The sequence below is a fragment of the Pimephales promelas genome, chromosome 23, assembly GCF_988280905.1.
Source record: "Pimephales promelas chromosome 23, fPimPro1.hap1.1, whole genome shotgun sequence".
In the NCBI taxonomy this organism is placed as follows: Eukaryota; Metazoa; Chordata; class Actinopteri; order Cypriniformes; family Leuciscidae; genus Pimephales; species Pimephales promelas.
The window spans coordinates 14,469,665-14,496,506 of record NC_142791.1 but is presented as its reverse complement, the minus strand read 5'-3'; the positions used below and the strand labels follow the sequence as shown (position 1 = coordinate 14,496,506).

At 38.5% G+C, this 26,842-nt stretch overlaps 2 protein-coding genes across 10 annotated transcripts in view; one reads left to right on the top strand and one right to left on the bottom strand.

Annotated features, from left to right (window-relative positions):
* Positions 1-1,289: 1,289 nt before the first annotated feature.
* apba1b (amyloid beta precursor protein binding family A member 1b) lies at positions 1,290-15,155 on the top strand. 4 transcript variants are annotated; one of them, XM_039677851.2, is made up of 13 exons: positions 1,290-1,434; positions 3,550-5,224; positions 7,361-7,462; positions 7,570-7,609; positions 9,519-9,664; positions 10,054-10,086; positions 10,318-10,404; positions 11,771-11,974; positions 12,059-12,238; positions 12,541-12,753; positions 13,957-14,076; positions 14,161-14,301; positions 14,651-15,155. In XM_039677851.2, the coding sequence occupies exons 2-13, from the start codon at positions 3,590-3,592 to the stop codon at positions 14,720-14,722; spliced, it is 2,973 nt and encodes a 990-aa protein (XP_039533785.2). In that variant the 5' UTR covers positions 1,290-1,434; positions 3,550-3,589; the 3' UTR covers positions 14,723-15,155. The 4 variants fall into 4 exon arrangements, with proteins under 4 accessions (XP_039533785.2, XP_039533784.2, XP_039533787.2 ...); XM_039677850.2 differs by having other exon boundaries at positions 10,315-10,404; XM_039677853.2 differs by lacking the exon at positions 10,054-10,086.
* A 492-nt stretch (positions 15,156-15,647) lies between these two features.
* tjp2a (tight junction protein 2a (zona occludens 2)) overlaps positions 15,648-26,842 on the bottom strand; it is a 34,614-nt gene continuing 23,419 nt past the window's right edge. For 4 of the 6 annotated variants that reach the window (XM_039677439.2, XM_039677438.2, XM_039677432.2 and 1 more), the window contains 17 exons: positions 26,408-26,561; positions 25,482-25,593; positions 24,797-24,915; positions 23,974-24,073; positions 23,556-23,706; positions 23,344-23,452; positions 22,795-23,014; positions 22,420-22,604; positions 21,381-21,476; positions 21,208-21,287; positions 20,434-20,644; positions 20,236-20,336; positions 19,487-19,708; positions 17,917-18,018; positions 17,526-17,810; positions 16,511-16,593; positions 15,648-16,412 (listed from right to left, as the gene is read on the bottom strand). In XM_039677439.2, the coding sequence (XP_039533373.1) occupies positions 16,223-16,412; positions 16,511-16,593; positions 17,526-17,810; positions 17,917-18,018; positions 19,487-19,708; positions 20,236-20,336; positions 20,434-20,644; positions 21,208-21,287; positions 21,381-21,476; positions 22,420-22,604; positions 22,795-23,014; positions 23,344-23,452; positions 23,556-23,706; positions 23,974-24,073; positions 24,797-24,915; positions 25,482-25,593; positions 26,408-26,561 (2,520 nt within the window). In that variant the 3' untranslated portion in view covers positions 15,648-16,222. The remainder of the gene's footprint in view (positions 16,413-16,510; positions 16,594-17,525; positions 17,811-17,916; positions 18,019-19,486; positions 19,709-20,235; positions 20,337-20,433; positions 20,645-21,207; positions 21,288-21,380; positions 21,477-22,419; positions 22,605-22,794; positions 23,015-23,343; positions 23,453-23,555; positions 23,707-23,973; positions 24,074-24,796; positions 24,916-25,481; positions 25,594-26,407; positions 26,562-26,842) is intronic. The other 2 variants (XM_039677433.2, XM_039677436.2) reach the window with 1 other exon arrangement.

Genomic DNA, 26,842 nt, shown 5'->3' with positions numbered 1-26,842 from the left:
TTACATGGCAACAGCATTATGGGGGCCTGAAATCGCAAACTTTTGAAAACAGTGAAAACAGTCATGTGCGCATTCGCATAACATGTCCAGTCGTGTTTCTTCAGTTTACAACGTGGCATCACACTGTAAAAAATATTTTCAAGATTTGTTATCACAACATTTTTTTTCTTTTGTGAAATCAACTTAAATAATTTATTTAGTTCAGATAACTTATTATTACATTTCTGATGATTAAATCAATCTCCTTCATTGTATTAACTCACTTTTTCCAGTTCAATGTAAAGTAAAGTTTTAAGGCAACCAGGTTGGCTACTTAATTTTTTAAGTTAAACCAATAATATTTTTTTTTACAATGCACCAACTACTGGCCTGGCAGCAGAATGCAGCGTTTTAAACAGTTTTCATGGATCCATGGGAATGGGATCGTTTTGACAACTTCATCTATATTAAGAGAAAAGCGCAAAGGAAACACTTTTCCGTTTTTAGCTTGTGTAAATTGTCCCAAACGCTGTTTGACGCGTCGATTAAAGGGATAGTTTAGCAAAAAATTATCCCATGATTTACTCACCCTGAAGCCATCAGGTGTAGGCCGGCCTATATACTGTATGACAATCTTCTTTCAGATGAATACTATCGGAGTTATATTAAAAAATGTCCTCGCTCTTCCAAAACTTTAGTGACCAGCCCTGTTTGAACTGCGAGAGGCGTCAAAGTTTAAAGCTATTCCTGTCAAACATCGTCGAGTGTAAAGGCTAAGTCAACATATACGCATACGGCTGTGTTCCGGAAGCTAGTTATTTTAGTCGAGAAAGTTTTAAATAGGCCTATGGATTTTTTCTTACACTAATGCTTCACTTCAGAAGGCCTTTATTAACCCCCTAGAGCTGGGTGGAGCACTTTAATCATGGATGGATGTGCTTTGATGGACTTAAAAATATACTCATTAACTCTTAAAATTGGAAGAACCAGGACATTTTTCTCTGCTTGTATTTGTCTGAAAGAATAAATGTCATACGTATACACCGACTCGCTTCAGAGTGAGTAAATCATCAGCTAATATTAATTTTTGGCTGAACCATTCCTTTAAAGGGAGTTTATCACTGTGCTTGAAGGACAGTGTGAACATCCGCTTGTAGTCCTGAGTTCTTATATGAGAAAGTAGCATCTGAACACATTAATAACAATCTGTGTATCTGCAGAGGAAGTGTGAGTGAGTCAAAAGCACAGACAGATGGTGCGGGTTGTTGCGGGATGGTTTGGGGGCAGGGAGGGTGTTTACTGGTGTGTAATCCGCTCTGATGTCACCGTGTGCTGAAGGAGGGGTCTGAGATCCGCTCGCATAATCCCCGTGTGCTGCTGCTGATAATATAAGAACAACCGACGAAGATGAAGGCGAGCCGAACAGCTCTTCTTCATCGCTTGTGCTCATAACAGGTAGGTGTAACGGAGGAGACTGTAAACTGCTGTCTGTTTGTCGTGTTTTACTGAGGACACTAGACTATACTAGCTCGTACAGGAGCTGCACCTGCTGGATGAATTCACTGGGGAGGGAAGATGCGTTCGCCTCAGCGCAGGCCCGCTACATTATCAAACAACACGCTTTTAAATTTTATTACTGGCGGAAAGTTTTTAAATGACACCTTAAAATCTTATTTTGGTGTTTTACTGTGTGTTTAACTAAAGAAAAAAATTATATTATTATGTTAGGAGCGACTAAATGTCCATATGGTTAGCGGTATCACCTGGAAGTGACTGACTGCTATAGCCAAACATTGGTATTAAGAGACAATAAAATCATTGCGGTTTTATGCGGTGGCGTTTGGTTTTAAAGGCGCTTCTGATATTAAGATGAATAAGAAGCAAATTGTTAGTTTTAATGGTGAGCTAACAATAAAAACGGCTTTTGCCCAATAGGCTATACAGTGAAAAATATAATCAATTTTACAGAACAGTATAGCTAGTCTATTGTTTATTGTTATTGATAAAAAGTATGAACAACGTTATAATTTATGGTGAAAATGTGTTGCCATCCACCCATACAGGTGCATGCACTTTTTAGAATATAAAACGCTGGAAATAATATGTAATTTACCAGGCTTGTAATTTAGAGTGACATTTAGGCTACAGACGCAATCGCTTGATGCATCAACTTTGATGATATTTTATTTAAAAAGTGAGTTTATTTATCTCTTAATGCACATGGTGTTTTATTTAAAAAAGTTAAATAGTTTATTTTGCATATTTAAAATGCATATTTATAGCATTGTTTTCATGTTTATTTATAAGCCATGGTCATAAGGCCGAATAGGTTTTGATTAACTTCATCATGTAATTTTAAGTTTTACCACCTGTTTTATTAATATGGTTATCAGGATTAAATATAGTTGTTCAGTTATTGGTTTTATACGATATATTTATTTGTACAGTTTTGCACTATAACATTTATATGCAACAAAAGGTCTCTCATATAAAAACATAAAACATTGGCATTATAGTCTTTGATGAAATTCTATTTTTTTTGTTTGTTATTTACAAAAAATTTACATCTGCAGTGGGATTTACATTTCACTTTTCTTTAATGACTCATCATTCATTAAACATCCTGTGCTTCACTGTACCCACGTTAAACCTAAAAAAAATACCGCTAGCAAATTTTAGTTGTTGTTTTTTTTTTTTTTTTTGCCAACTCAAAGTTAGTGACACCACCTGCCACCGGAACTGCAGAGTGACCCTAATATGCTTGCATTCTCTCAGCTGTAAACAATACAAAGAGGCTGCATGCATAGTGAAGGTGAAGATCTCTGTTTAAATAGTGAGGTAAATCCCCTGGCTTTGGGTTTTTATGGGAGGTTTGACAGATGAATTTTACTGAACTCCAGGACCGGTAGAGTATGGAGCATGACGGCTGCCCACGGTGAGGCCATCTGTGACAGTGATACTGCCATGATAAAGCATGTCTCTGAACAGGAACAAGAACATGCAGTGTGTTACTCTCTCATTATACAGACACATTGCTTGATTAGACTTTAAGTGAATTTATAATTTACACTAAAAAAGTTGCTGTTTGGATTTTGCTTTGGGATGTACTGTAGTAGATACTTGACTATAACATCACAACATTTATTCCATCAAGAGGTGCATCAATTTTTGTTTAAGATCTTGTATTATCAATGCAAGAGTCTAGCACTCTGTAAAGTCTCCTCCAACACATCCCAAAGACTTTCCATGAATTTAAGGTCTGTACTCAGAGGTGCCAATTCACGTGTGAAAATGATTCTTCATGCTTCCTCATAACCATTCTTTTACAATTTGAGCCTGATGAATCTTGACATTGTCATCCTGGAATATAGCCATGATGAACATGGTTGTTTAAGAAATTAAATTAGGGTTAGATTTAATTGGGGATAGACAATCCAAATCCGGGCATTCGTGGTATGTTTAGGACATGATACTGCTAATGTTTTTTTTTTATCTGCTTCCAATATGTTTTCACACATGTTGTAGAATATACTCCTCCTCTACTACCTATGCTTTCTGTATTTCATTCAGGCATCAGCATCTAGACAATGAGCAGTGAGTGGTGTGAGCCATGAGCCATAGGGAGGAGCCAGAGGAGGCAGGTCCCAGAGGTCCTCCCCCTCATCGCAGCAAGCAGCCCAATGGGACTCCTCTAGAGGGAGGTCGCCCCAGATGGAGGCCATGCCAGCTGCACAATCCCGATGCAGAAATCCAAGGCCACCACCATCATCACCACCAACAAACCAACCAGCACCCACCTGGACCTAGCCAAGCTCCACCACGCCACCGTAGGCGGCATGTTCCTGGTCATGCACAGCGCAGGCGGAGTGAGAGCGGAGACACAGAAGTTAGAGCTGGCCAACAGCCCAAGCTGGGGGCGTCAAGACATCGTCGGGGTGGAGAGAGACTCCATCAGCACAGATACAGGCAACAGCACAAAGAAGAACAACAGGTGCTCAAAACTCCTCCAAAAAAACAAGCTTCAGAGGCATTATCTCCAGAAGATTCCTCTCAAGAACTGCTGACTCCATCCCCTCAGGATGAACCAATTACTGATAGAGTGGATGGAAACAGTCCAGATCTCTCCCATTCATCTGATACACAGATTGATCGTGATACAGATCCAGAACAGCCAGAGCCTTCAATGGAACAGTTGGAGGAGAAAGTTCAATGTGAAGAATCAAAGTTTGGCGAAGAGGAATTGGTGAAAGAGAACAAAGAGGAAGAGGACTATTCCAGGGAAACTCATGAACAAGACTATGTTCGATCTAAGATTACTTCAAAATGTCGCCCTGAAAGTAAAAGAACCAGTCCGCTAAGAGTAGATGTTCCACCGTTCGTCACATCTCCTCACAAAATGATGAACAAACCTTTTTTTCAGTCTCCACGAACCTTCCCCGAGACTCTTCGAAACTACAACTCTGATTCCAAGTCATACCCTACTCATTTTAACACCAATTACACTCGTACAAACAAAAATAAAGGGTTTGATAGTCCCATGTCCCATGTTGTGGACCACCAAGATGATCGTTCAGACTCTAGTCCTGAAGGCTTCACTGATTCTTACCCTCAACTTAGTCCAGATTCCCACCCTGAAGAGACTTCCCCAGAATATCAGACAGAATCATCCCAATGCAACCTAACAGATCCTAATCCTGCCCTTGAGGGGCCTCCGATGTACGAGAGGAACCAGAGCATGACCATGGACGAGTCTGATGACCAGTGCGACCCACAGGAAAACATGGGTCGGCTCAGTTCAGTGGGCTCCAGGCTGCACCACTATGATGAACAGTCAGGAGATGAAGCTGAAAGCTCAGGGAGAAGCAGAGCCCAGGTCAGAAAGATATCAAGCCTATCATTGGACGTTCACCCCCAAGAGGAAACATTGGAAAATACTCAGCTTTCACCTGATCTGCAGGTTGAAGTAGTGGAAAGACCTGATAAGTCATTCACTTCGGCCCAAGATGAAATAACAGAGTCTTGCAGAGCTGCAGGAGATGCTGTCTCTTTGGCCATCAAGGATATTAAGGAAGCTATCGAGGAGGTGAAGACCAAGACTGTACGTTCACCCTACACGCCTGACAAGATCACAGAGCCTGTGTGGGTGATGAGGCAGGACGTGAGCCCTGTTGAGGAGAACCATCCTCAGATTCATTCATATCCACAGTCACCATGTCAGCTATCGCAGTCTTCTCCACTGTATACGGTGAGTGAGTTTTCCTGCTTAATTCACACTTTCTTTGAATGTATCCCTTTTATGCTATTTTAAAGGCTTTCTCCTATAATAGGTTTGCATGCATCCAAGGTCAAAAAACACTTTAATTTCTCATACTATAGATTGCAGCATCACCTCTTTTCTCAGTGTCTGAAACAGTTCGGTCAAGGATTTGGTCCTTTAAAACCCTCCTTTCCACAAGCCTACTCTGCTCTGATTGGTCAGATGGCCCAGTCTGTTGTAATTGGTCTACTCTGCTCTGATTGGTCAGATGGCCCAGACTGTTGTGATTGGTCTACTCTGCTCTGATTGGTCAGATGGCCCAGTCTGTTGTGATTGGTCTACTCTGCTCTGATTGGTCAGATGGCCCAGTCTGTTGTGATTGGTCTACTCTGCTCTGATTGGTCAGATGGCCCAGTCTGTTGTGATTGGTCTACTCTTCTCTGATTGGTCAGATGGCCCAGTCTGTTGTGATTGGTCTACTCTGCTCTGATTGGTCAGATGGCCCAGTCTGTTGTGATTGGTGTACTCTTCTCTGATTGGTCAGATGGCCCAGTCTGTTGTGATTGGTCTACTCTGCTCTGATTGGTCAGATGGCCCAGTCTGTTGTGATTGGTCTACTCTTCTCTGATTGGTCAGATGGCCCAGTCTGTTGTGATTGGTCTACTCTGCTCTATTTGGTCTGATGACCCAGTCTGTTATGATTGGTCTACTCTGCTCTAATTGGTCAGATGGCCCAGTCTGTTGTGATTGGTATACTCTGCTCTGATTGGTCAGATGACCCAGTCTGTTGTGATTGGTCTACTCTGCTCTGATTGGTCTGATGACCCAGTCTGTTGTGATTGGTCTACTCTGCTCTGCTTGGTCTGATGATCCAGTCTGTTGTGATTGGTCTACTCTGCTCTGATTGGTCAGATAATCCAGTCTGTTGTGATTGGTCTACTCTGCTCTAATTGGTCTGGTGACCCAGTCTGTTGTGATTGGTCTACTCTGCTCTGATTGGTCAGATGGCCCAGTCTGTTGTGATTGGTTTACTCTGCTCTGATTGGTCGGATGGCTCAGTCTGTTGTGATTGGTCTACTCTGCTCTGATTGGTCAGATGGCCCAGTCTGTTGTGATTGGTCTACTCTGCTCTGATTGGTCAGATGGCCCAGTCTGTTGTGATTGGTCTACTCTGCTCTGATTGGTCAGATGGCCCAGTCTGTTGTGATTGGTGTACTCTGCTCTGATTGGTCAGATGGCCCAGTCTGTTGTGATTGGTCTACTCTGCTCTGATTGGTCAGATGGCCCAGTCTGTTGTGATTGGTCTACTCTTCTCTGATTGGTCAGATGGCCCAGTCTGTTGTGATTGGTCTACTCTGCTCTATTTGGTCTGATGACCCAGTCTGTTATGATTGGTCTACTCTGCTCTAATTGGTCAGATGGCCCAGTCTGTTGTGATTGGTATACTCTGCTCTGATTGGTCAGATGACCCAGTCTGTTGTGATTGGTCTACTCTGCTCTGATTGGTCTGATGACCCAGTCTGTTGTGATTGGTCTACTCTGCTCTGCTTGGTCTGATGATCCAGTCTGTTGTGATTGGTCTACTCTGCTCTGATTGGTCAGATAATCCAGTCTGTTGTGATTGGTCTACTCTGCTCTAATTGGTCCGGTGACCCAGTCTGTTGTGATTGGTCTACTCTGCTCTGATTGGTCAGATGGCCCAGTCTGTTGTGATTGGTTTACTCTGCTCTGATTGGTCGGATGGCTCAGTCTGTTGTGATTGGTCTACTCTGCTCTGATTGGTCTGATGGCCCAGTCTGTTGTGATTGGTCTACTCTTCTCATTGGTCATATGGCCCAGTCGGTTGTGATTGGTCTACTCTGCTCTGATTGGTCAGATGGCCCAGTCTGTTGTGATTGGTATACTCTGCTCTGATTGGTCAGATGACCCAGTCTGTTGTGATTGGTCTACTCTGCTCTGATTGGTCAGATGGCCCAGTCTGTTGTGATTGGTCTACTCTGCTCTGACAGAGTATGAATGCCTGGAATAATATATTTACACAAAAATAATATATTTACACAGAGATGTTAAATGGTGATAATTCCACTTCTGATATTTAATAGCAGTGTTTTTTTTTTTTTTCAGGGTCCAGTTCAAGATGCTGAGCTTCCTTTGGGAGCAGAATCCTCTGGAGTCCATCATCAGGACCAGGATCTTGACATCAGTCCCTGTGTGTCATGTCAAGAGGTGAATTGTTCTATTTGACTTGCAGCTGATACATTTATGATTTATTCTTATACTTATTCCTTACGCTTTTACTGTAATTGTAACAATACTGTGTTTTTGGTTTGCAGCCTAGGAGAAATTTGGCCTCTTTCCCTACATATGTTGATGGTACGTTTAAGGAAACCAGACTCTTATGATACGTGTCAAATGAGACTCATAAGGAATTTATTATCCTGCATTATCTTGTAAGATTGTACCAATCAAGAATGTGTCCGAAAAAAATTAAAAACACGTTGGCCACAATTATTGGCACCCTTTTATTCAACACTTTTTGCAACCTCCTTTTGCGAAGTAAACAGCTCTGAGTTTTCTCCTATAAGCCTGATGAGTTTGGAGAACACCTGACAAGAGATCAGAGACCATTCCTCCATACAGAATCTCTCCAGATCCTTCAGATTGCCAGATCCATGTTGGCACTTCTCATTTTCAGTTCAGCCCACTCACTTCCTATAGGGTTAGTCACGGCAGAAGCTTCATTTTGTGCTCAGTGACACATTTGTTTGTGCTGATTTTGATGTTTGTTTTGGATCATTGCCCTGATGGATGATCCAGCCATGGTCCATTATAAGATTTCTAGCAGAAACCGTCAGGGTTTTTTTTTTATCTGTTAGTATTTGCTAGAATCTATCAGAGGTGTAAAGTCCAGGTTCAGAAAATAAAAGTCCTCCTCAGGATTTTGTTCCAATCACTTGGATTTGCTGATTAGCACAGTTTTTTTTCAGCCAGGAGATAGAAATAATTAGTGAAATCAGCTGTTCTTTGGTGGAATAAAAATATGGCAGGACTTTTACTTTTTGACATAGGCTACTTTACACCTCTGGAATCCATGATACCATGCATCTGAACTAGAAGTCCAGGACCTCCAGCAAAAAATAGGCCCACACCATTAAAGATCCAGCAGTAAATGTAGGACATGGAGTACTTTTAATCCCTGTTTGCACAAAAAAATCTGGCGTTATTGCTGCCAAAAAGCTACTGAACTACTGAACATGCTTGAGTTTGTTGTTGGATGAGCGAGGAGGATTTTTCTCGAAACCATCCCGAACAACATGTAGAGATGTAGGGGTATATCTGACCCCAAGACTCAACTAATCTGTGATGTTTGTAGAGTCTTTGGCCACTCAAACTCTCCTCCTCAATGTGTGTTAGGATGATATAGACTGACAGATTCATAACATCTTTAGTTGACTGGAACTTCTTAATTCCCTGATGATGGAAATGGGGATTTTCAATGCTTTAGCTATTTTCTTACAGCCACTCTCTATTTTGTGAAGCTCAACAATATTTTGCTGCACATCAGAACTATATTCTTTGGTTTTACTCATTGTGATGGATGATTAAGGGAATTTGGCCTTTGTGTTTCCTCATATTTACAGTCAACAAGAAGTCATAGCTAGACAACTTCATGTTCCTAGTCACCCTGGTGTGCTAAAATGTCAAAATGATTGGGAATATACTTCAGAAATATTTTTGCTAATAATTGTGGCCAATGTGTTTTGGAGAAAAACAATTAATATGCAGATATTATATTTTACAGCCATCATAGATAATATTTACCAGGGGTGCCAATAATTCTGACCAATAAGACACATTTATAAAAATAACAACTATTAAAAGCTACTAAAAAACAATACAATTATTAAAACTTTTATCCAAACTAAAATAAAAACAGAAAAATTTAAGGTAATTCAAATTATTGATAACTATAATGGTATCTCAATAATACTAAAATATCTGATAAATACATTCTTACATTTAAGTTTTGTTTTTGCATTTTCATGACAATTAAGCTAATTTTTCATTACCACTATGCAAAAAGAATATATAATTGTAAAGTATTTTTTAAATTAAAAATAAATGAAAATAAATAAACTGACTGGACAGGATGATTTTCATTACGGTATACCAGAACTGAGGTTCCAATGATAATTAAACACAAAAGTAAAACATGATGCGAATCCTAAAATAATCCATAGCATCAGATTCTGCTATCCCTATGGTCTGCCTGTTTCCACAGTTCCTGGCCCATGTGACCCTGAGGATTTGATTGACGGCATCATTTTTGCCGCAAACTACCTGGGCTCCACCCAGCTGCTGTCAGAGAGAGCGCCCACGAAGAGCGCGCGCATGCAGCAAGCCCAGGAGGCCATGAGCCGCGTCCGGGTGAGAACACACACCCGCACACACCAATACTTCACTCAATCTCTAATATACTGATTCATCTAAGGTTATGTGAGGTTATGGGTTGAAAACATGTCACAAGCATCTCTGAATATATAGCCTCTTAACAAACAAATGTGAGTGACAGGTACTTGATTCTGAGAGTCAGTTTTTGTCTCAGGGCCTGCTAATGTCATTCTGATCAGAGCTGAAATTTTGATAGTGTTACCCAAAAACCTTCACCCTATCACAGTACCATAAGATCCCACGCATTTGGGCGTATCTGTCATTTCCAAACCAATGGTATTGCGTCTGAGCTGCCCACCATGCCCTTTTATGTTTTTAGGCTTTATTTGACCGTTCTCTGTTTTCATTTGTCCCTTGCCGAGCAGACAGCCCAGAAACAGGCCAAAATCAGAAATAAGGTACGGTGTTTCTTCCTGTAGACGTGCAGCTCTTTAGTAAGATTGGTACCTGTAGTATCATGTATTTCCTTTGTCTTGTATCAAAATGTGTTGTTTGACAGGCTTTTATATGAATACAAGAACCAAGGAATTGAAATCTAACAGCATCTGTGATGCTGAACTACAGAGTGGTGTATTTGCTATTCCAGGAAGTGACTAATAACGTTTTTTCTTGGTTTACGGTTTCAGCAGGACACTGAGAGTGGGCCGCCGTCCAGCACAGAAGTGGACCTCTTTATATCAACGCAGAGGATCAAAGTGCTCAGCGCTTTCACACAGGTGCAGAACACACTCTGAATCACTTTCAAGCTGGTTTCACTTTGAATTTTAAACAGGTTTGCATATTGTGTGCTTGACAGACTTGTGACGATTGGCGTACAGTCTGGTCCTCATTGTTGCTTATTCTGGCCAAGAACTGTTTACACGCGTCCATGTTTTATAACTTGAAATGGACAACATTTTTGGCCATTCATTTACACAACAGTGTCATTTTGGGGCCCTGAAAATGCAACATTTTTAAAAGGGTTTTCAAACTGCACATATTTCAAAAAGATAAAATTGCTGTCTCCATGTAAACTGCAAAAAAAAAAAAAAAAACGCGAATTTGAGAAAACGGTGACGTCAGGCGTAGTACGTGCTCAGTCAAAAAATGCAGAGGGAAAAACCTTGAAGTTTTTAGTACATTGTTGTTGTTTAAATGTGAAATTAGATCATCTGAGCGATGTATAAAGTTTGTTTTTACAAAGTGAAAATTTCAAGTTGTTAAATCCTGTCAATTTAATCAAAAATACTTTGAAAATGCAATACATGCATGTAATGATTTAAATTAATCTCTTCTAAAAATGAACATGATTTTAATTTCTCTACAAAAATTTATTTAGGTATTTTTATTGGAGGATTATGTAAAAAAATATGGGTGATATGATTGTCTTGGTATCATAATGAAGAGAAAATTAAAAAATAAATAAAAATCAAATATAAATTAAAAAATAAGAATTAAATAAATAAAATAAAATTAAATATAAATAAATACTAAATACTTTAAATACTATTTAAAATATATGTAATTTTTGTTAGTCATGATTTTTTCAAGACATTTTTTTTTTCAATTTTGAAAATTCATATTTTTTTTCAATTAAATTTCTAAGACATTTCTAAAAACAAAAGAAAAAGTCTCATTAAATGACTGAAAATCAAATTCAATGCCATGTGGTGCAACATGCAGAAACAAACATAAAACAGGAAGTGACATCACAGAGAGGACCTGTCAACATCAATAAGGGCTCGTTCACACGAATGCGTTTTTGCTTTGAACACAATGTCGTGCGCAAGACACTGAAAAAGATGCTAGACCTAAGCGCAATGGTTATACATGTCCATCTAGTGCGTTTACATAGAGAAACAATGGAAAGGTAGTGCATTGGAATGGAAAAATATGAACTAAGTCTCTTAAAATATCAGATATTTGGACCTTTTCATGTTAGGTTAGTTCAGGTTGTAAAAGTGCCATGTCACATGTGGTGTGACATGGCACTTTTTATTTGTTGTGGACACAAATGCATCAGTAGTTACAGGAATAAACATCATTAGTTGTGATCAAATGTTAAGAAACACAGACTGACCTGTAGCATCGTTGTCTTGGCAGGACACCATGATGGACCATCCGCTGAGGACCATCTCCTACATAGCTGACATCGGGAACATGGTTGTGCTGATGGCTCGTGGGAAGATGATTCGCTCTCAGAGCGCACAGGAGAACCTGGACAGGACAGAAACGCAACACACAAACCCAGCACGAGATGACCAGCGCCAGTACAAGATGATCTGCCATGTGTTTGAATCAGAAGATGTGAGTGTTTCAACTGTTACACCACGTCCTCCATGGAAGGCTGCAAATCTGTTGATGTTTCTTGTATCGCTTTCTCTGCGTCAGGCTCAGCTGATCGCTCAGTCCATCGGCCAGGCCTTCAGCGTTGCGTATCAGGAGTTTTTGAGAGCCAATGGCATTGATCCAGGAGACCTGAGCCAGAGAGAGTACAGCGACCTGCTCAACACTCAGGACATGTACAACGACGACCTCATTCACTTCTCCAAGTCTGAAAACTGCAGAGATGTAAGTTGACCAGTGGCCATGAAGTGACAGTATTTAAGCAATATATTAATTTTTTTCCATCTTGGTTTTTCCAATGGACAATTATTTCAAAACCAATGGTTATATTTACACCAATGGTTATTTATCGTTGCTAAGCCAAACAAAATAGTTGCAACCCTGTTACAGTAGGTTTGAGGACCTGTTACAGAGTATTATTTCAAAATGAATTTTGCCATGCACACTTAACAGAACTAAACTATAAAATAAAATGACTTCTGATCTGAACTGTAATCCTGAAATGATGAATTGTGGCTGTGTGTCAGGTGTACATCGAGAAGCAGAAGGGTGAGATGCTGGGTGTGGTGATCGTGGAGTCGGGCTGGGGCTCCATCCTCCCCACGGTCATCATCGCCAGCCTGATGCACAGCGGATCCGCAGCCAAGTCCGGGAGACTCAACATCGGAGATCAGATCATGACCGTCAACGGCACCAGTCTGGTCGGACTGCCGCTCTCCACATGTCAGAGCATCATTAAAGTAGGTCTCGTTTTTCTCTTGTGTTTTCTGTATTTCGGATCCGACAACAAACATTTTAGCTTCCTGATCCCATAGCAGTTTCATGTTAGCATGTTGCTAAGCTAATAGCTCAAATCTGTAATAATCATAAAAATACATAACATAGAAATGTTGGGTAATATGTAAGCTATAAGGTACGAGAGGCTGTGCCGTATCGTGAATAAGTAACGGCTGAAAGGCGTTGTTAGGCACGACGCGAAGCCCATTACTTATTCATGATACAGCACCTCAAGTACTTTATTGCTTTTATAAAACGGTTACCACACAATAAAAATATTAAAGTAAAAAAAAATGTATTAGTGCAACTTTCATGAAGTAAAATCACTAAAAGCCTCCTTCCGCTAGAAAGAAAATAGTCCCTGACCATGAACAGCAACAAAGTTCCAATGTGTAATATGAAAGCTCAAATAAATACAACATAGGAACTGCACTGTCGCACCGTGATAAATAGAACCGTTGGGTGAAGCCGTCATAGGAGTGTTTTATCATGAATAAAGCACAGCTATTGACCAATCAGAATCAAGGATTGGAACTAACTGCTTTATAATAACAGAATAGAAACAGACAATTTTTTTTTAAGGAAGTTAAACTTAAAGTCCCCTTGTGTTTTATTTTTATTTTTAATGTTGTTTATATGTCTATGTGGTGTTTTTAATATGCTTTAAAACAAACCTTGTGTAACTTCATAAGTCAACAGCATTGCTGAGCATTTTCTCCTCACAACTGCAGCGAACCAAGACAGTCTCAAAAACATGTTTTTTGTTTTTTTAAATCGCTGGTGTTTCTGACGTCAACCAGTGAATCCAGTGAGTGGAGGTGGGGCAAATTTGCATATTCACAGAACCACATATACTAAATAAGGAAAGGGTGTAGAGTTACATTCAACCTATTTTAAGGCATGATGAATATTTTTGAGGAAAAAACATTTAAATATGTCATTTTGGTGATCAAAGATGAGTTTTAAGGGATACAAATATTCACTGCACTACAGGGAGACTTTAAATGTACTTATATTCTGCTATCTTTGATAGATTTTCTTGGGTAGATTTTTTTCATTCAGGTCAGTGTGGATTCTGGGATTCACAAATAGTATCTTTATAAGAATTAAGGTATGATCACATTTACTGTATTTTGATTAGTGTGGTTTACTTGTTCTGTGTTCAGGGGCTGAAGGCTCAGTCCAGGATAAAGATGAACATCGTCAGGTGTCCCCCTGTGACCATGGTGCTCATCCGCAGACCAGACCTCCGCTATCAGTTGGGTTTCAGTGTACAGAATGGCATTGTGGGTATTAACATCAAAACATTGGTCAGTTTTACTGTGTTTTACCAGTTTGCAGCTGCTTACAGAGTGATGTTTGGTTGTCAGATTTGCAGCCTCATGCGAGGGGGGATCGCAGAGAGAGGAGGGGTCCGCGTGGGCCATCGCATCATCGAGATCAACGCTCAGAGCGTCGTGGCCACACCTCACGAGAAGATCGTCCACATCCTGTCCAACGCCGTGGGAGAGGTAAGGAGTCCTCCGTCGAGCACGGTAGTCTGATTCCTTTTCCTGTATTCTGGTGCCTATTAATTAAACAATTGCTTTTATAGCTTAAAATGGTTATCACATACTTTGCAAGGTTTCCCAAATGTTGCTATAATGTGTGAGACAGACACACACACACACGCACTAGATGTCGCAGTAAAACCATGCTGAAAGTCTGAAGACTCGACTGTGTGGTTACATTAAGTATATTACAGTGGTATCGATTACAGCTTATTGACTTGCATTATATGATTAAAAATTCAAAGCATGTCACATAAATGGTTATCCAGTGAAGGCGAGTACTATAATCATGTGAATCTGTGTTCCTCAGATCCACATGAAGACTATGCCTGCCGCCATGTACCGCCTGCTCACGGCCCAGGAACAACCCGTCTACATCTGAAGCTCATCACCTTTACACACGCTGACCCAGACTTATTATTTATTGGGATATTAATATAACTGTTTACAGATTGATTTTACTGGATGTATGTATTTATTCTTCCACTAGTGCATAAACCACAGCGTTCCAGCAGCATCTGACCTGCCTTAATCTCTACGTGATCACTCCACTGTTCAACGTACCAAAGAGAACCGAGCGGCCCGACCCACACTATCAGAGATCAATGCCATCGAGCACAGGGACACACACACCTGATTTACTGAGCTGTACTGTTGTCATCAATAAACTAAAAGTAAAAGTATACAATATTTGTCACATTTTCTATAGAATGTTTTCTAGCACATTCGGTAAGATTTTTTTGAAAGAGGTCTCTTCTGCTCACCAGAAGCTACATTTATTTGATCAAAAATACAATAAATTATCATTCAAAAGAGCTAACGGTTTTCTTTGTGAATGTATTTTAAAATGCAAGTTATTCCTGTGATAAAAGATGAATTTTCACATGATCCTTCTGAAATCACTCTATTATGATGATTATTATCAATGTTAAAAACAGTTGTGCTGCTTCATATTTTACATTACAACAGCATTTAAAACAATATTAACCTTTACTGTTTGATAAATTTAATGCATCCTGGCTGAATAAAATAATTAATTTCTTTATAAAAAGAAACTTTTGGATGGTATTGTAAATTTGCAAGGATTAAACTTGCATTAATACAATGGCACAATTAATGATAAATTATTATTTAAAAAATGTGTTTTTTGTTAGACCAATTTAATAGTTATTCTTGTGACAAAATTTCAGACACTAAGACTACTGTATGTCCTATATCATCAGAATCTGTCAATCCCTTGCTTTAAGATATGGCTAAAGTTATTAATAATAATAATAATAATAATAACGAGGCAAAAGAGCAAAGCAGAAATATTAAAAGTCAGGTTTATTTATTTGTCTTTAATATTTAAAAATTCCACCATTCTGTGTTTTATTAGTGGTTAAACCCAAAGCACTGATCATAGATGCATAACAATAGTGTGAACATTACACATGATCTTATTATATAAATCATAATTATAGCATAGTAATATATGCAGCAAGCATAAAATCATTTTCTAAACTTCAGTTAATACATGTTTGATCAGTGACATTAAGGCACTCCAGCAAATGCTTTGGGAAAATAACATTTCATTTCGGTTTATGGCAAATTTGAGTGGTGTTAAGGAAAGTGTAACGTTAACTCCATCTAGTAGCTTTCATTAGAAACAGTGTGGGAAAATAAAACTAAAGATGCACAAAATATCCTGGAAAATAAATCGCTACAAGACGACATGAAATATACACTGAAAATTCATATAAAACATTGCAGGTATAAAAAAGATGCTGTTCTATAAATCGTTTATACTGCATGTGGTGAACAACATCACCAAGAGAGGTGACTCCCTCTCACTTACACACACTCCTCTGATGACATGCACAGATCCCACATCACAGGGAGTTCAGAGTTCAGTGTCGTTGTATTTCTTGGGATTGTAATAGCCTCTGCGGGTCTGGTCAGCCAGCTGGCGGCGATACTCTTCCTCGTCCTCATCCTCGGCGCGGTGGTGAGAGCGGCTCTCTGAATACTGGGGTTTGGAGTGACTCTGGGACTCTGAGTTTGAGCTGGAGCTGAAGGGAATAGAACCATCACTGATGGGAAGTACCATTAAAGACACTTTATATGTGCTGAAATAGGGATAGGAGAGAAAAAAAGGAAAGATAGAGAGCGTGGGGAAAAACAAACTTACCCAATTGGTTGTGGCCTGTTTTGATTTGGTTTGGGTTTGTGGGGAACTGCATAAATATCTGGATGTTTCTGAGATATTTCCAGCTATTAACCAAAAAGAGAAATACCAGATACATTTAAAATAACAGTTTTTTGTCCAACCTTTGTAAAAAATTAAAATGTTTAGGTCAAAGTTCACCCTAAAAATGAAAGAAAAAAATCCTATACTATCTATCTATCTATCTATCTATCTATCTATCTATCTATCTATCTATCTATCTATCTATCTATCTATCTATCTATCTATCTATCCATCTATCTATCTATCTATTTCCATCTATATTATCTATGTGTAGATATCTATATCTCTCCATCTCTATCTATCTCTCTATATATTTATGTCTATCTATATCTCTATGTATGTATGTATCTATCTATCTATCCATCTATCTATCTGCTTTCCATCTATATTTATCTCTATCTATATTTATCTCTATCTATATATATCTATATGTATATATCTATCTATTTATATCTCCATCTATCTATCTGCTTTCCATCTACAGTATATCTGTACCTATATCAATATCTATCTATCTATCTATCTATCTATCTATCTATCTATCTATCTATCTATCTATCTATCTATCTATCTATCTATCTATCTATCTATCTATCTATCTATCTATCTATCTATCTATCTATCTATCTATCTATCTATCTATCTATCTATCTATCTATCTATCTATACACACACACACACACACACACACGTGTGCACCAAATTACATTTTCCAGTTGTCATTGCCACAAGTACAGTTCCCCCATTTAAATTTGATTTTAATAAATTGAAATGGGGAAATATGCTTAATTGTCATGACAACAATGAATGAATAAATAAATGCTTCATTTTCTTTATGCAAAATAAATCTTTCTTTTGATTTTGGTGTGAAATATGACGCCTGTAGTAGTTTTGTGAGGTTCTCTCTATCAGATCTACAGCAGCTTGTGTAGTTTGTGTGAATGAGATCACAAACCCGTGCTTGTTCGGCCTCCTGGAGCTCCTGCATCCTTTTGGCCCGGGCCAGGTTGTCCATTTGCTCGAAAGCCTTCACCTTTCCCCGGAAGGTGCGGCTGGCGGGGTCATCGGCGGGGTCTTCAGAGGCCGTGTCGTCAGCTGGGCCCGTCTTCACGTTGAAGCTGGGCTTCTGGGCTACTGGAGGTGGAAGGGGTTTGGTGCTGACGGGAACATCACTGCTGATCGTGCTGCTGGAACGGGAGTCGAAACTCCTGGAGTCGGCAGGACGGGAAGCTGACCTGACCTGCAGGAAAACATGTACGTTTTTAACAGAGGTGCTGTCCATAACAGGGCTCAAGAATACTTCCGGGAGGGAAATGAGGTATAAAGGAAATGACAGGACATCTGACCTTAGGGGGTTCTGGAACAAACGATGGAGGCGGACTGGGGTCCCGCTGCACCTCTCTGCTCGCGGGCTTCTTTGAACGCTCGTGGGGAACAGGCACGGACCTCTGAGTGGGTGAAGAGGGAGAACTGGATTATTCGTTCATTCAAAAACATTCAAAATACAGAAAATTACTGTAATACCACACAAACCACACTGAAAGCATGTCTATTGCTGAACGTGTTACAGACTCAAAGTCCAACCAAAAAGAAGTCTCATCAAAAGAACATAATACTTGGAAAAAGTTTTAAGACGAATGTCGGCATATTTCTTGTATTACCATCAATACTACTACTAGATACACATCAATATTTTTTGAAAGAAGTCTTCTCTTTGAAGCTAAAAACATTTCTGATTATTATCAATGTTAAAACAGTTGTGCAGCCTCATAGTTTTGTGGAAACCATGGTACATTTTTTTTAGTAATATTTTTATGCATGTGTGTGTGTGTGTGTGCGTATGCGTATATATATATATATATATATATATATATGCTATCGTTCAGAAGTTTTTGGTCAGTAAGCATATATATATATATATATATATATATATATATATATATATATATATAAATAAAAGCTTACTGACCAAAAACCTCTGAACGATAGTGTTAAGTAATATTATTATAACAGTGAACAGTTGTCAAACTATTATAAGCATCTGAAACAGAGTAACATAAAACAGAGAATTATATCACAGAAAGGCCCCTTATAATAATGACGTTTTTTTATGAAATTGAAGGTTAGTTCAAATGGTAAAAAAACAAGAAAACTTTATAATATTAATGCTTCATTATTTAAAAATTATTGCTAGGTAAATTAAAGGGACATTTTTTGGGTTACACTTTATTTCGATAGTCACTTTAGACGTTCTACTAATTATAGGTAACTTCAACTACATGTCAACTAACTCTCATTAGAGTTTTAGTATATTTTAGTAGACTATCAGTAGACTGTTAGGTTATGGTTAGGTGTTAGGCTTTGGGTTAGGAGAATAGGTTTACTTGTAGTCGCCAAGTTACTTATAGTCAGTTGAATGTCTGTTGGGGGACCAACAAAATAAAGTGTTAGCAGATATTAAGCTGACAGTCTACTAATACTCTAATGACAGTTAGTTGACATGTAGTTGAAAAGTTACTTATAGTTAGTAGAATGTCTAAAGTGGACTATCGAAATAAAGTGTTACCATTTTTTGTTATACATTCACACAAAGAAAACGTCACTTGACTTCTAGAATCATTAAATCAAACTGTTTAAATGGCACAAATATTCAATGTCAGTGAAAGATGACGTGCCAGACTGATGTTCAACATGAATGTGTGTTGAATATGCAGTTTCACACGTGTCCAGTGGGGAGCAGTGTGCACAAATCTGTATCCATGAACCCAATTTTCTCATCACTGATGCTCATCAGTGATGATGATAGCGATAATGAAACCAGGATGAGTGGCATTTACAGATTTTGATAATCAAATGACTCGATGTTTCCAGGTAGTGCTAGATGGGTACGGCTGGAATCACAGACCCAACACTAACCTCCTCGCTGACAGGCTCAGACGAGCGGCTGATCGCTGACATGGGCTGTGGCTCGTCGGTAGACTCGTCCAGTTCATTATCTGTGTATGCGCCGCCCTCGTCCGCAGTGTCCTCGTAATCGCTGGTCAAGCGGCTGTCCATGCTCAGGTAGTCAGCGCTCATGGCCGACAGGTATGACATGCGATCGTCCTGCAGATCCAAGTCCTCCTCAGGTCCATCAAGCTGAAATCCCACACACAATTCAGCTCTAACTGGTCTGATCATTTGTCGTCACATTTTAATAATAAAAAAGTCTTATTATGCCTTTTTTTTTTTACATCTTCATGTTTCTTTAGTGTGTAATGTTGATGTTTGAGCAGTTAAAAAAGCACAAAGCCCACAAATATTTTTCTGTGCCGTTATCGTTATAGCTGTGGTGTGAACTCTGCTATTCTTTAATCTTGAGAACGATTTTTATTGATTTTTTTGAGTTGCATCGATACATCATTTTGTTAGAAATTTGATCAATGTATCGATCTATCCATATCGATGTTTTGTTACAGCACAAGAAGAGAGGTGCTGCAATGTCAAACATGTGAAAAATAATGTGTTTTTGAACGTTCAAGCTTGAAAACCCCAAAAAAGAGAATTGTAAAAGAGCATAATAGGTCCTTTTTAACATATGTGATTAATTAAATAAGGAAATCTTCAAGAAGCACAACATTTATTGTAACCATGAATATTGTTTTATGTAAGGCATAAATGCCTACCTTGCTTTCACAGACCCAGACGGCTTTTTCTTGTTGTTCTCGTATGGCTTCCTTGAGACTTCCAAACCAGGCATCATGGGAAGAGTTCAGATCAATGGTAGCTGGATAAAATATCAAAATGTAGACATCAATAATCTAAAAGAGTGTATATTATAAGTATATTTTGACATTTCCTGAGGAATGGCTCATCAGACTTACCAGTGAACAGGTGTGAGCAGGTTTTCCGCAGTTTAACTGCTTGTTCGTAAAGCTTGCGTGAGCTGCGGTTGGAGCCGGGAACCAGGCGGTTTCTCATGGTCTTCACCCCCTGCTTGCTATCTGGGTTGAGGAAAATGACGATGGGATACCACTGGGTGTAATTTAGGGTGTCTACAGCCTTTGGAGTGACGTCAAGCAAAGCGTGTAGATCCTATCAACAAGAAAAAACAAGATTATTTCTTAGATATTAATGAATTTTTACTAGAGCCCGACCGATAAAGGATTTTGAAGGCCGATATCGATACAAATATTTTTGTTTTAAAAAATACAAACATTTTAAAAATCCGATATTCCGATATATCGGCCGATATTTTATTTATTTATTTATTTTATTTTTTTAAACTGCACATGATAGTCACAAATTTTGTCATGCTTATTTGAGTTAAGAGAACTGATGGGGACGTTCTTTTAATTGTTATTCAAGCAATGTACTGTATGTATCGTGCCCAACTCAACGAGTGTTGCCAACAGGGGCGGTGTAGAGTGCCCTCTGGTGGACAAACTATACAACTCCGACACTCATGACATGGTTCAAGCGTGTTTCGTCCGTTTTTATTTTATTTTTGAAATATTCATTTATCGGCCATTATAACTGCCGATGCCGATAATTTGGAAAATGCCTAATATCGGCCGATAATATCGGTCTGCCGATATATCGGTCTGGCTCTAATTTTTACACACAGAGATTCTGAGGGGTGACTGTGCGGAGTGTACCTGCTCGATGATCTGACGAATAGTGTTGAGTCTCACCACACCAGACGGCTTGTCGGAACCCGCGTCTTTAGGTTCGGTCTCTGTCACAAGAAAAACATGCACAGATGAAAAGTCTCATCCGCACAACACCACTATATTCGCAGAGATCTTTTTTAAAGTTGTGAATGGCTTACTTGCTACGATAAACTCATCTGGAAGATCATTGGCAAGTTTTTCATTGGCTGCGTCTGAAATGGGGCCGAATATCACGACGGGTCGTCTGAACCCAGCTGGTGGTGGAGAGACCAGGAAAAAAGTCTTAGCACATAAACACTAACACGCATAAACTAGATCTTTTGAAGGTCAAGTTAACAGAGTTGAGTTTCTGGCAAATATCAGATTACTCGATTATTTGTCAACATAATGAACCAATTACTCGATTACCAAAATAATAGTTAGTGATAGCCCTAGGTTACTTAAAACATTTCAAAATGCACTGAATGTGACTTTCAACCGAATAAAAGACTAGTTTTCCAGTATTTCTTAAAAATAATGTTAAAATATCTTCTCGTTCTTGTGAACCCAATATCGTCTATTGTCTCGTGAGCTAAATGTATCATCACACCCCTAATGTTTTCTTTTTTTTTCATTTATTACTTTATATGTATAAAGAAACAAAACAAGTTGAGTGCTTTATCTAACCAGCACTATAGTATTAAACATCTGGAAACACCATTTAAAGCCTTTATGTATACTGCATTACATGTTATAATGCATTATATCTTTTCATAAATAATTGTAACCAAAGTTTAAATGCATTATAATATTCTTTGAGTCTGAAATTGGTTGTTTGTCGTGTTATAATGCATTATACTTTTTAAAGGAGTAAAAATGAAGAGACACATATTATAATGTATTATACCATAAAGTGCCTCATAAAGTGGAATAATTAATGCATTCACTTTTTACTTAATTAACTTAAAGCCTTTATATAATCACTATTAAATGTGGTTTTCCCAAAAATCTTTGCATTTTAATACATTAAAAAAGTACTAAATTATTTAAAAGTATGCATAAACTAACAGCATTTTAATTAAATCCTCCTGTAAACAGAAATAATAAAAAAATATATCTTTTTTTAATTTGAAATTTTAAAAGACTTGATTTTATTTCAAATGAAGTTTTTTGTTTTTTTAAATGCATATCATGTGAAGTAAAGCGTGACAGGCGTACCTTCGCGCAGCACCACTCTCTCATAGGCTGGGAAGCGTGTAGTGACTGGTGTAGCACTGAGATCTTCTCTGCTCTTGCGAAGGTCTTTTTTCTTGGCTGCCCTTTGACCTCTTAGCCTCCAGAAATCTCCCCGGTCATTGCCAGCGCCTTTCTGAGCATTCTGAACATTTGCCATCTGCTCCGCTCTGATAAACAAAATGATCACACAAACACGTGACTATGTGACTAGGTGATGTCAGGAAATAGAAAATGTCATTTCAGGGGTCAAAGAAAAATCAAGAAAAGTTGTCCTTCTACTAAATACTAAAGAAATACAATAAATGAAGCAAAATAGTGAAGACTCCAGCAGTGTGATCCACATTCACATGGTCTCACCTGCTCTTGCTGGGTATGATGCCTTTCTCCAGGAGCTGATTGTCTTTGTCCGTGCGGATGGCGAGCCAGTTACCCAGCTTTCCGTCGTATAGGGTGTCCACCACTTTAAATATCTCCCCTCTGGAGAAGGTCAAGCTCTGAGGAAGCTCTTTTTCGTACTCAAAATGAGTCCTGATGAAGAAGTTATCCCCTCGTCCAGACGCCAGGATGTCTTTATAGACTAAAATAAAACGAGAATAATTCACAGCACATTTAATTCACATTTATTCCTGTGATCAAAGCTGAATTTATCAGCATTATTACTCCAGTATTAAGTGTCACATGATCCTTCAGAAATCATTCTGATATGATTTGATGATCAAGAACATTAATATCATAAATTCTGAAAACTGTTGTGCTGCTGTACTTTATATATATATATATATATATATATATATATATAACATATATATACACACATATATATATATATATATATAAACATATATATATATATATATATATATATATAAATAAAAACTATGACTTCAGTGGGGTGTTTTGAACTACCTTCAGGTTTGCTTTGAGACAAGATGGTCACATCCTCTCCTTTGGGAATCTCCAGTAAATACAGAACTGCATCTTCCCGGACCATTCCTCTGAAATCCATATTATTCACCTGCAGGGAGAGGAAAAACACAAACGATCAGTCGATAATAAGGACAAAATGTGTAAAGGATGAAGACATGTAATCTTATAACGTCGGGCCAGTGGTTTCGCACCTTCACGATCTGGTCTCCAGTGCGGAGTCCCTCCACCTCAGCAGGGCTGTCCTCCTGGACACCCGCAACAAATATGCCCACATCATTTCCTCCAGCAAGACGCAGGCCAACACTATCGCCCTTCAGAAAGCGCACCATCACGGTGTTGGGGCTGTGGGATATTTTTCATTAGAATCACAAGTTTGCCTAAAAATATCTGTAAGTGGCAATCATTGGGGATCTTTATGTCAGGAGTGAAAAAAAAAAGAAATTTAAATGGCTATTGGTTCAATTTTTCTTGAGGTGTTGATTAGTAAACTACATGCAAAACAAATTCCTTTATCAAATATGTTTTCACTATAGACAGGATTAAATGAATAGCTTTTAGGGATAATCTTAAAATCTGGATTCAAAAGCCAAGAATGAATCTAGTACAAACCCGTATATTTCCTGGTCCTCCAGACTGGGCCGCAAGGGAACTTTTGGCAGAGGTTTGGCTTTTACTGGGACACTTTTTGGAGCAGCATTTACCACAGGAGCTGTATAAAAATTAAAGAAAATAAAAAAACATGCTCTCATCATCGGTTTATTGTAGTCCAAAGGCCCCTGGAGGCCATTGTTCTGCGTAGTTCAGCTCTAACTTGCCTCAACACACCTGTCTGGAAGTTTCTAGTATGCTTAGTAATACCTTGATTAGCTGTTTAGGTGTGTTTAACTGGGGTTTGAGGTAACATATACTGATGTTTAGACTATGCTGTGGTCACAAAAGCCAATAGTTTAGATGCGCTTTTAACCACTGCGGCTTTCAGTATATGCATGTGCCATCTGAGAGATAGTTCCTGATGGGTTCTGTCTGAGAGACGCACGCATATGAAGCCACTGAGCATGTGAGTACAGTTATTTTTGCCGCCTAAATGGACTTGCATGGTCAAATACACACACTTATGTGTCAAATTTACCATCTCTGCAAGTAGCTTCATAAACAGTTATTTATGTCTTAAATGTAAACAGTTGAGAAAGAAAGTGTATGTGTATCAGTAGGCTAAAGTGACAGCAGCCCAATATACCTGAGGCCGTCTGTCATTAATGTTAATCAAAAAGAATAAGCTATGAGATTATTTTACTTGGACTAGTATTAGAGCTGAACTCTGCAGGACAGTGGCCCTCCAGGAGCGGGACCCCTGATCCTGATTCTACATGGTAAAAATAACCAGAAAATTGCTTTTCTACTGAATGATTGCAGTCTGGGGGAACTGTGGTACCTGGGGACTCACTGCGAGGTTCATCTTTCTCTATAGGTGGAGGTGGAAGATCCACCGGTGCTGCTCTAAATGGAGTCGGCATCGCTCCCATTTTAGCCAGTCTGTTAGGAGGATCATCTCTGCCAACAGAAGACAGAAAACCAGTTACTCCTTCTGTACCGCTATTAGCAACATTTCTATTGAATGTGATTGTCAGTTCTTTTGGAAAATTGTCTATAATGCTGACAAATTAAGTTATTTTTTAAATAAAAATGTGTATTTAGTTTTTTTTTCTACGATTCTGATCAAGTTAAATTCTAAATTAGCCATTTAAACGAGTGAGAAAGGTTGACATGGAGCAGCTAAACTTGAACCACAGCTTAAACAAAGCTTTGTTACATTGTATACCTTTAAGGTCACACTGTTAGTGAATGCATTAACTAACTTTAAAAAACAAGCAATATATCTGTTACAGTATTTATTAATCTTTGTTAACTGTTCATTGTTAGTAGTCATATTAGTTCAGGTCTAATTAATAACATAAAGAAATACAAGTAATTTTAATAATGTATAAGTACAATTTGAAATTGACTTTAACTATGATTAATAAAGGTTGTATAACCTTGTTGTTAAGTGTTATTGTTTACTCTAACAATTCAGTTGACCAAGTATCGTTTGCAAAGATTAGAGTATGGTATTGTATTACCTGTTTTTGTCTTGTAGCCTCTCATTCGAGGAGTGTGACGAGAGGTCTGAGTGATGGCTCCGCCGATCTTCCTGAGGAGAATATGAGCGGTACGACTCAATTTCGGAGATATCTGCAACACACAGAAGATGTCATTATCACTGCAATAAGCTTCAGGCATCATTCGTGTTTGCATGATGGGTTATACACATCCCACTTATATTTAGGGATAAGGGTTCAAATCCATAACCCTGTGCAAAAGAAAATAGGTTAATAATAAAAAACAGATTTGCTTTGCTTCATTCTTACATCTTACATTATTTGATAAAAAAAAACAATATGGAGGATTTTCAGAAGAACATAAACAAACAACATCCAAAACATGGGACGAACATGGGTCTCACTATAGTTGATCAAATGACATTTTTCATAAGCTTTGGATTATGGGTAGTGTTTATGTAATCCTTTTTTTATGTAGTCAAAAGCTTTTATGTAGTGTTTATGCAGTGTTTATGCAGTCAAAAGCTTTTCTCTCCAAAAAATTTAGAGGCCTCTTAGAGATTACAGCAAGGCATTGCCATGCCTCATGACATCAGACACAACACAAGGTAATTATATATATGCAAACAAAAAATTTATATGAATTATTTGGATTAAATCAATTAAACTGATGCAAGGATCTTAAGTATTGTGACACAGATTTTTGTCCAATCAAAAGCTCTGTATCTCCCCCTAATACAACTTCACACCAACAGCAACAACACTTAACACATCATCATTCACGGCATTGAAGTAAAGGCAACTGACCCTTTGATTTCAACAGGAAATACATCAATGGCAAAGAAAAATCTGCTCATCAAGCCATTTTTAGAGGGCTTTACTTAAATCAGAAATGCTGACTGATTATCTGCTAATGTTGTTCTGTTCGGGTCTGTCGAGGCGCTCACCATCCATCTCCGAGTCGCTGTCTGCCATGGGTGGGACTCGGATGAGCACCTGACTGCGATCCCTCTGCACCATCAGCTGCAGCTTCCCACGAGACTTCTCGATCAGCTTTCCTGCGTCGCTCAGAGACAGATTCTCCGTGACCGTACCGTTAATCTGACACACCAAAACCAGTGTTAATGAATAACAAATTAAGCACTTGCTGAATGTTAAAGTACTTTTATTCAGCAAGAAGACATTAAACGGATTAAAAGCAACAGTAAAGAAATTAATGTTGCAATACATTTCTATTTCAATAGATTTTAATTTATATTATTCAAACAATACATTAACCATCTGATGCTGTTCAGTCATTTTTCACCTAAATATTTTACGTTTTATTTTGTTGGAATATTTTACTTCATACAAAACTTTAGCACTTGAATTTCATTTAGTCG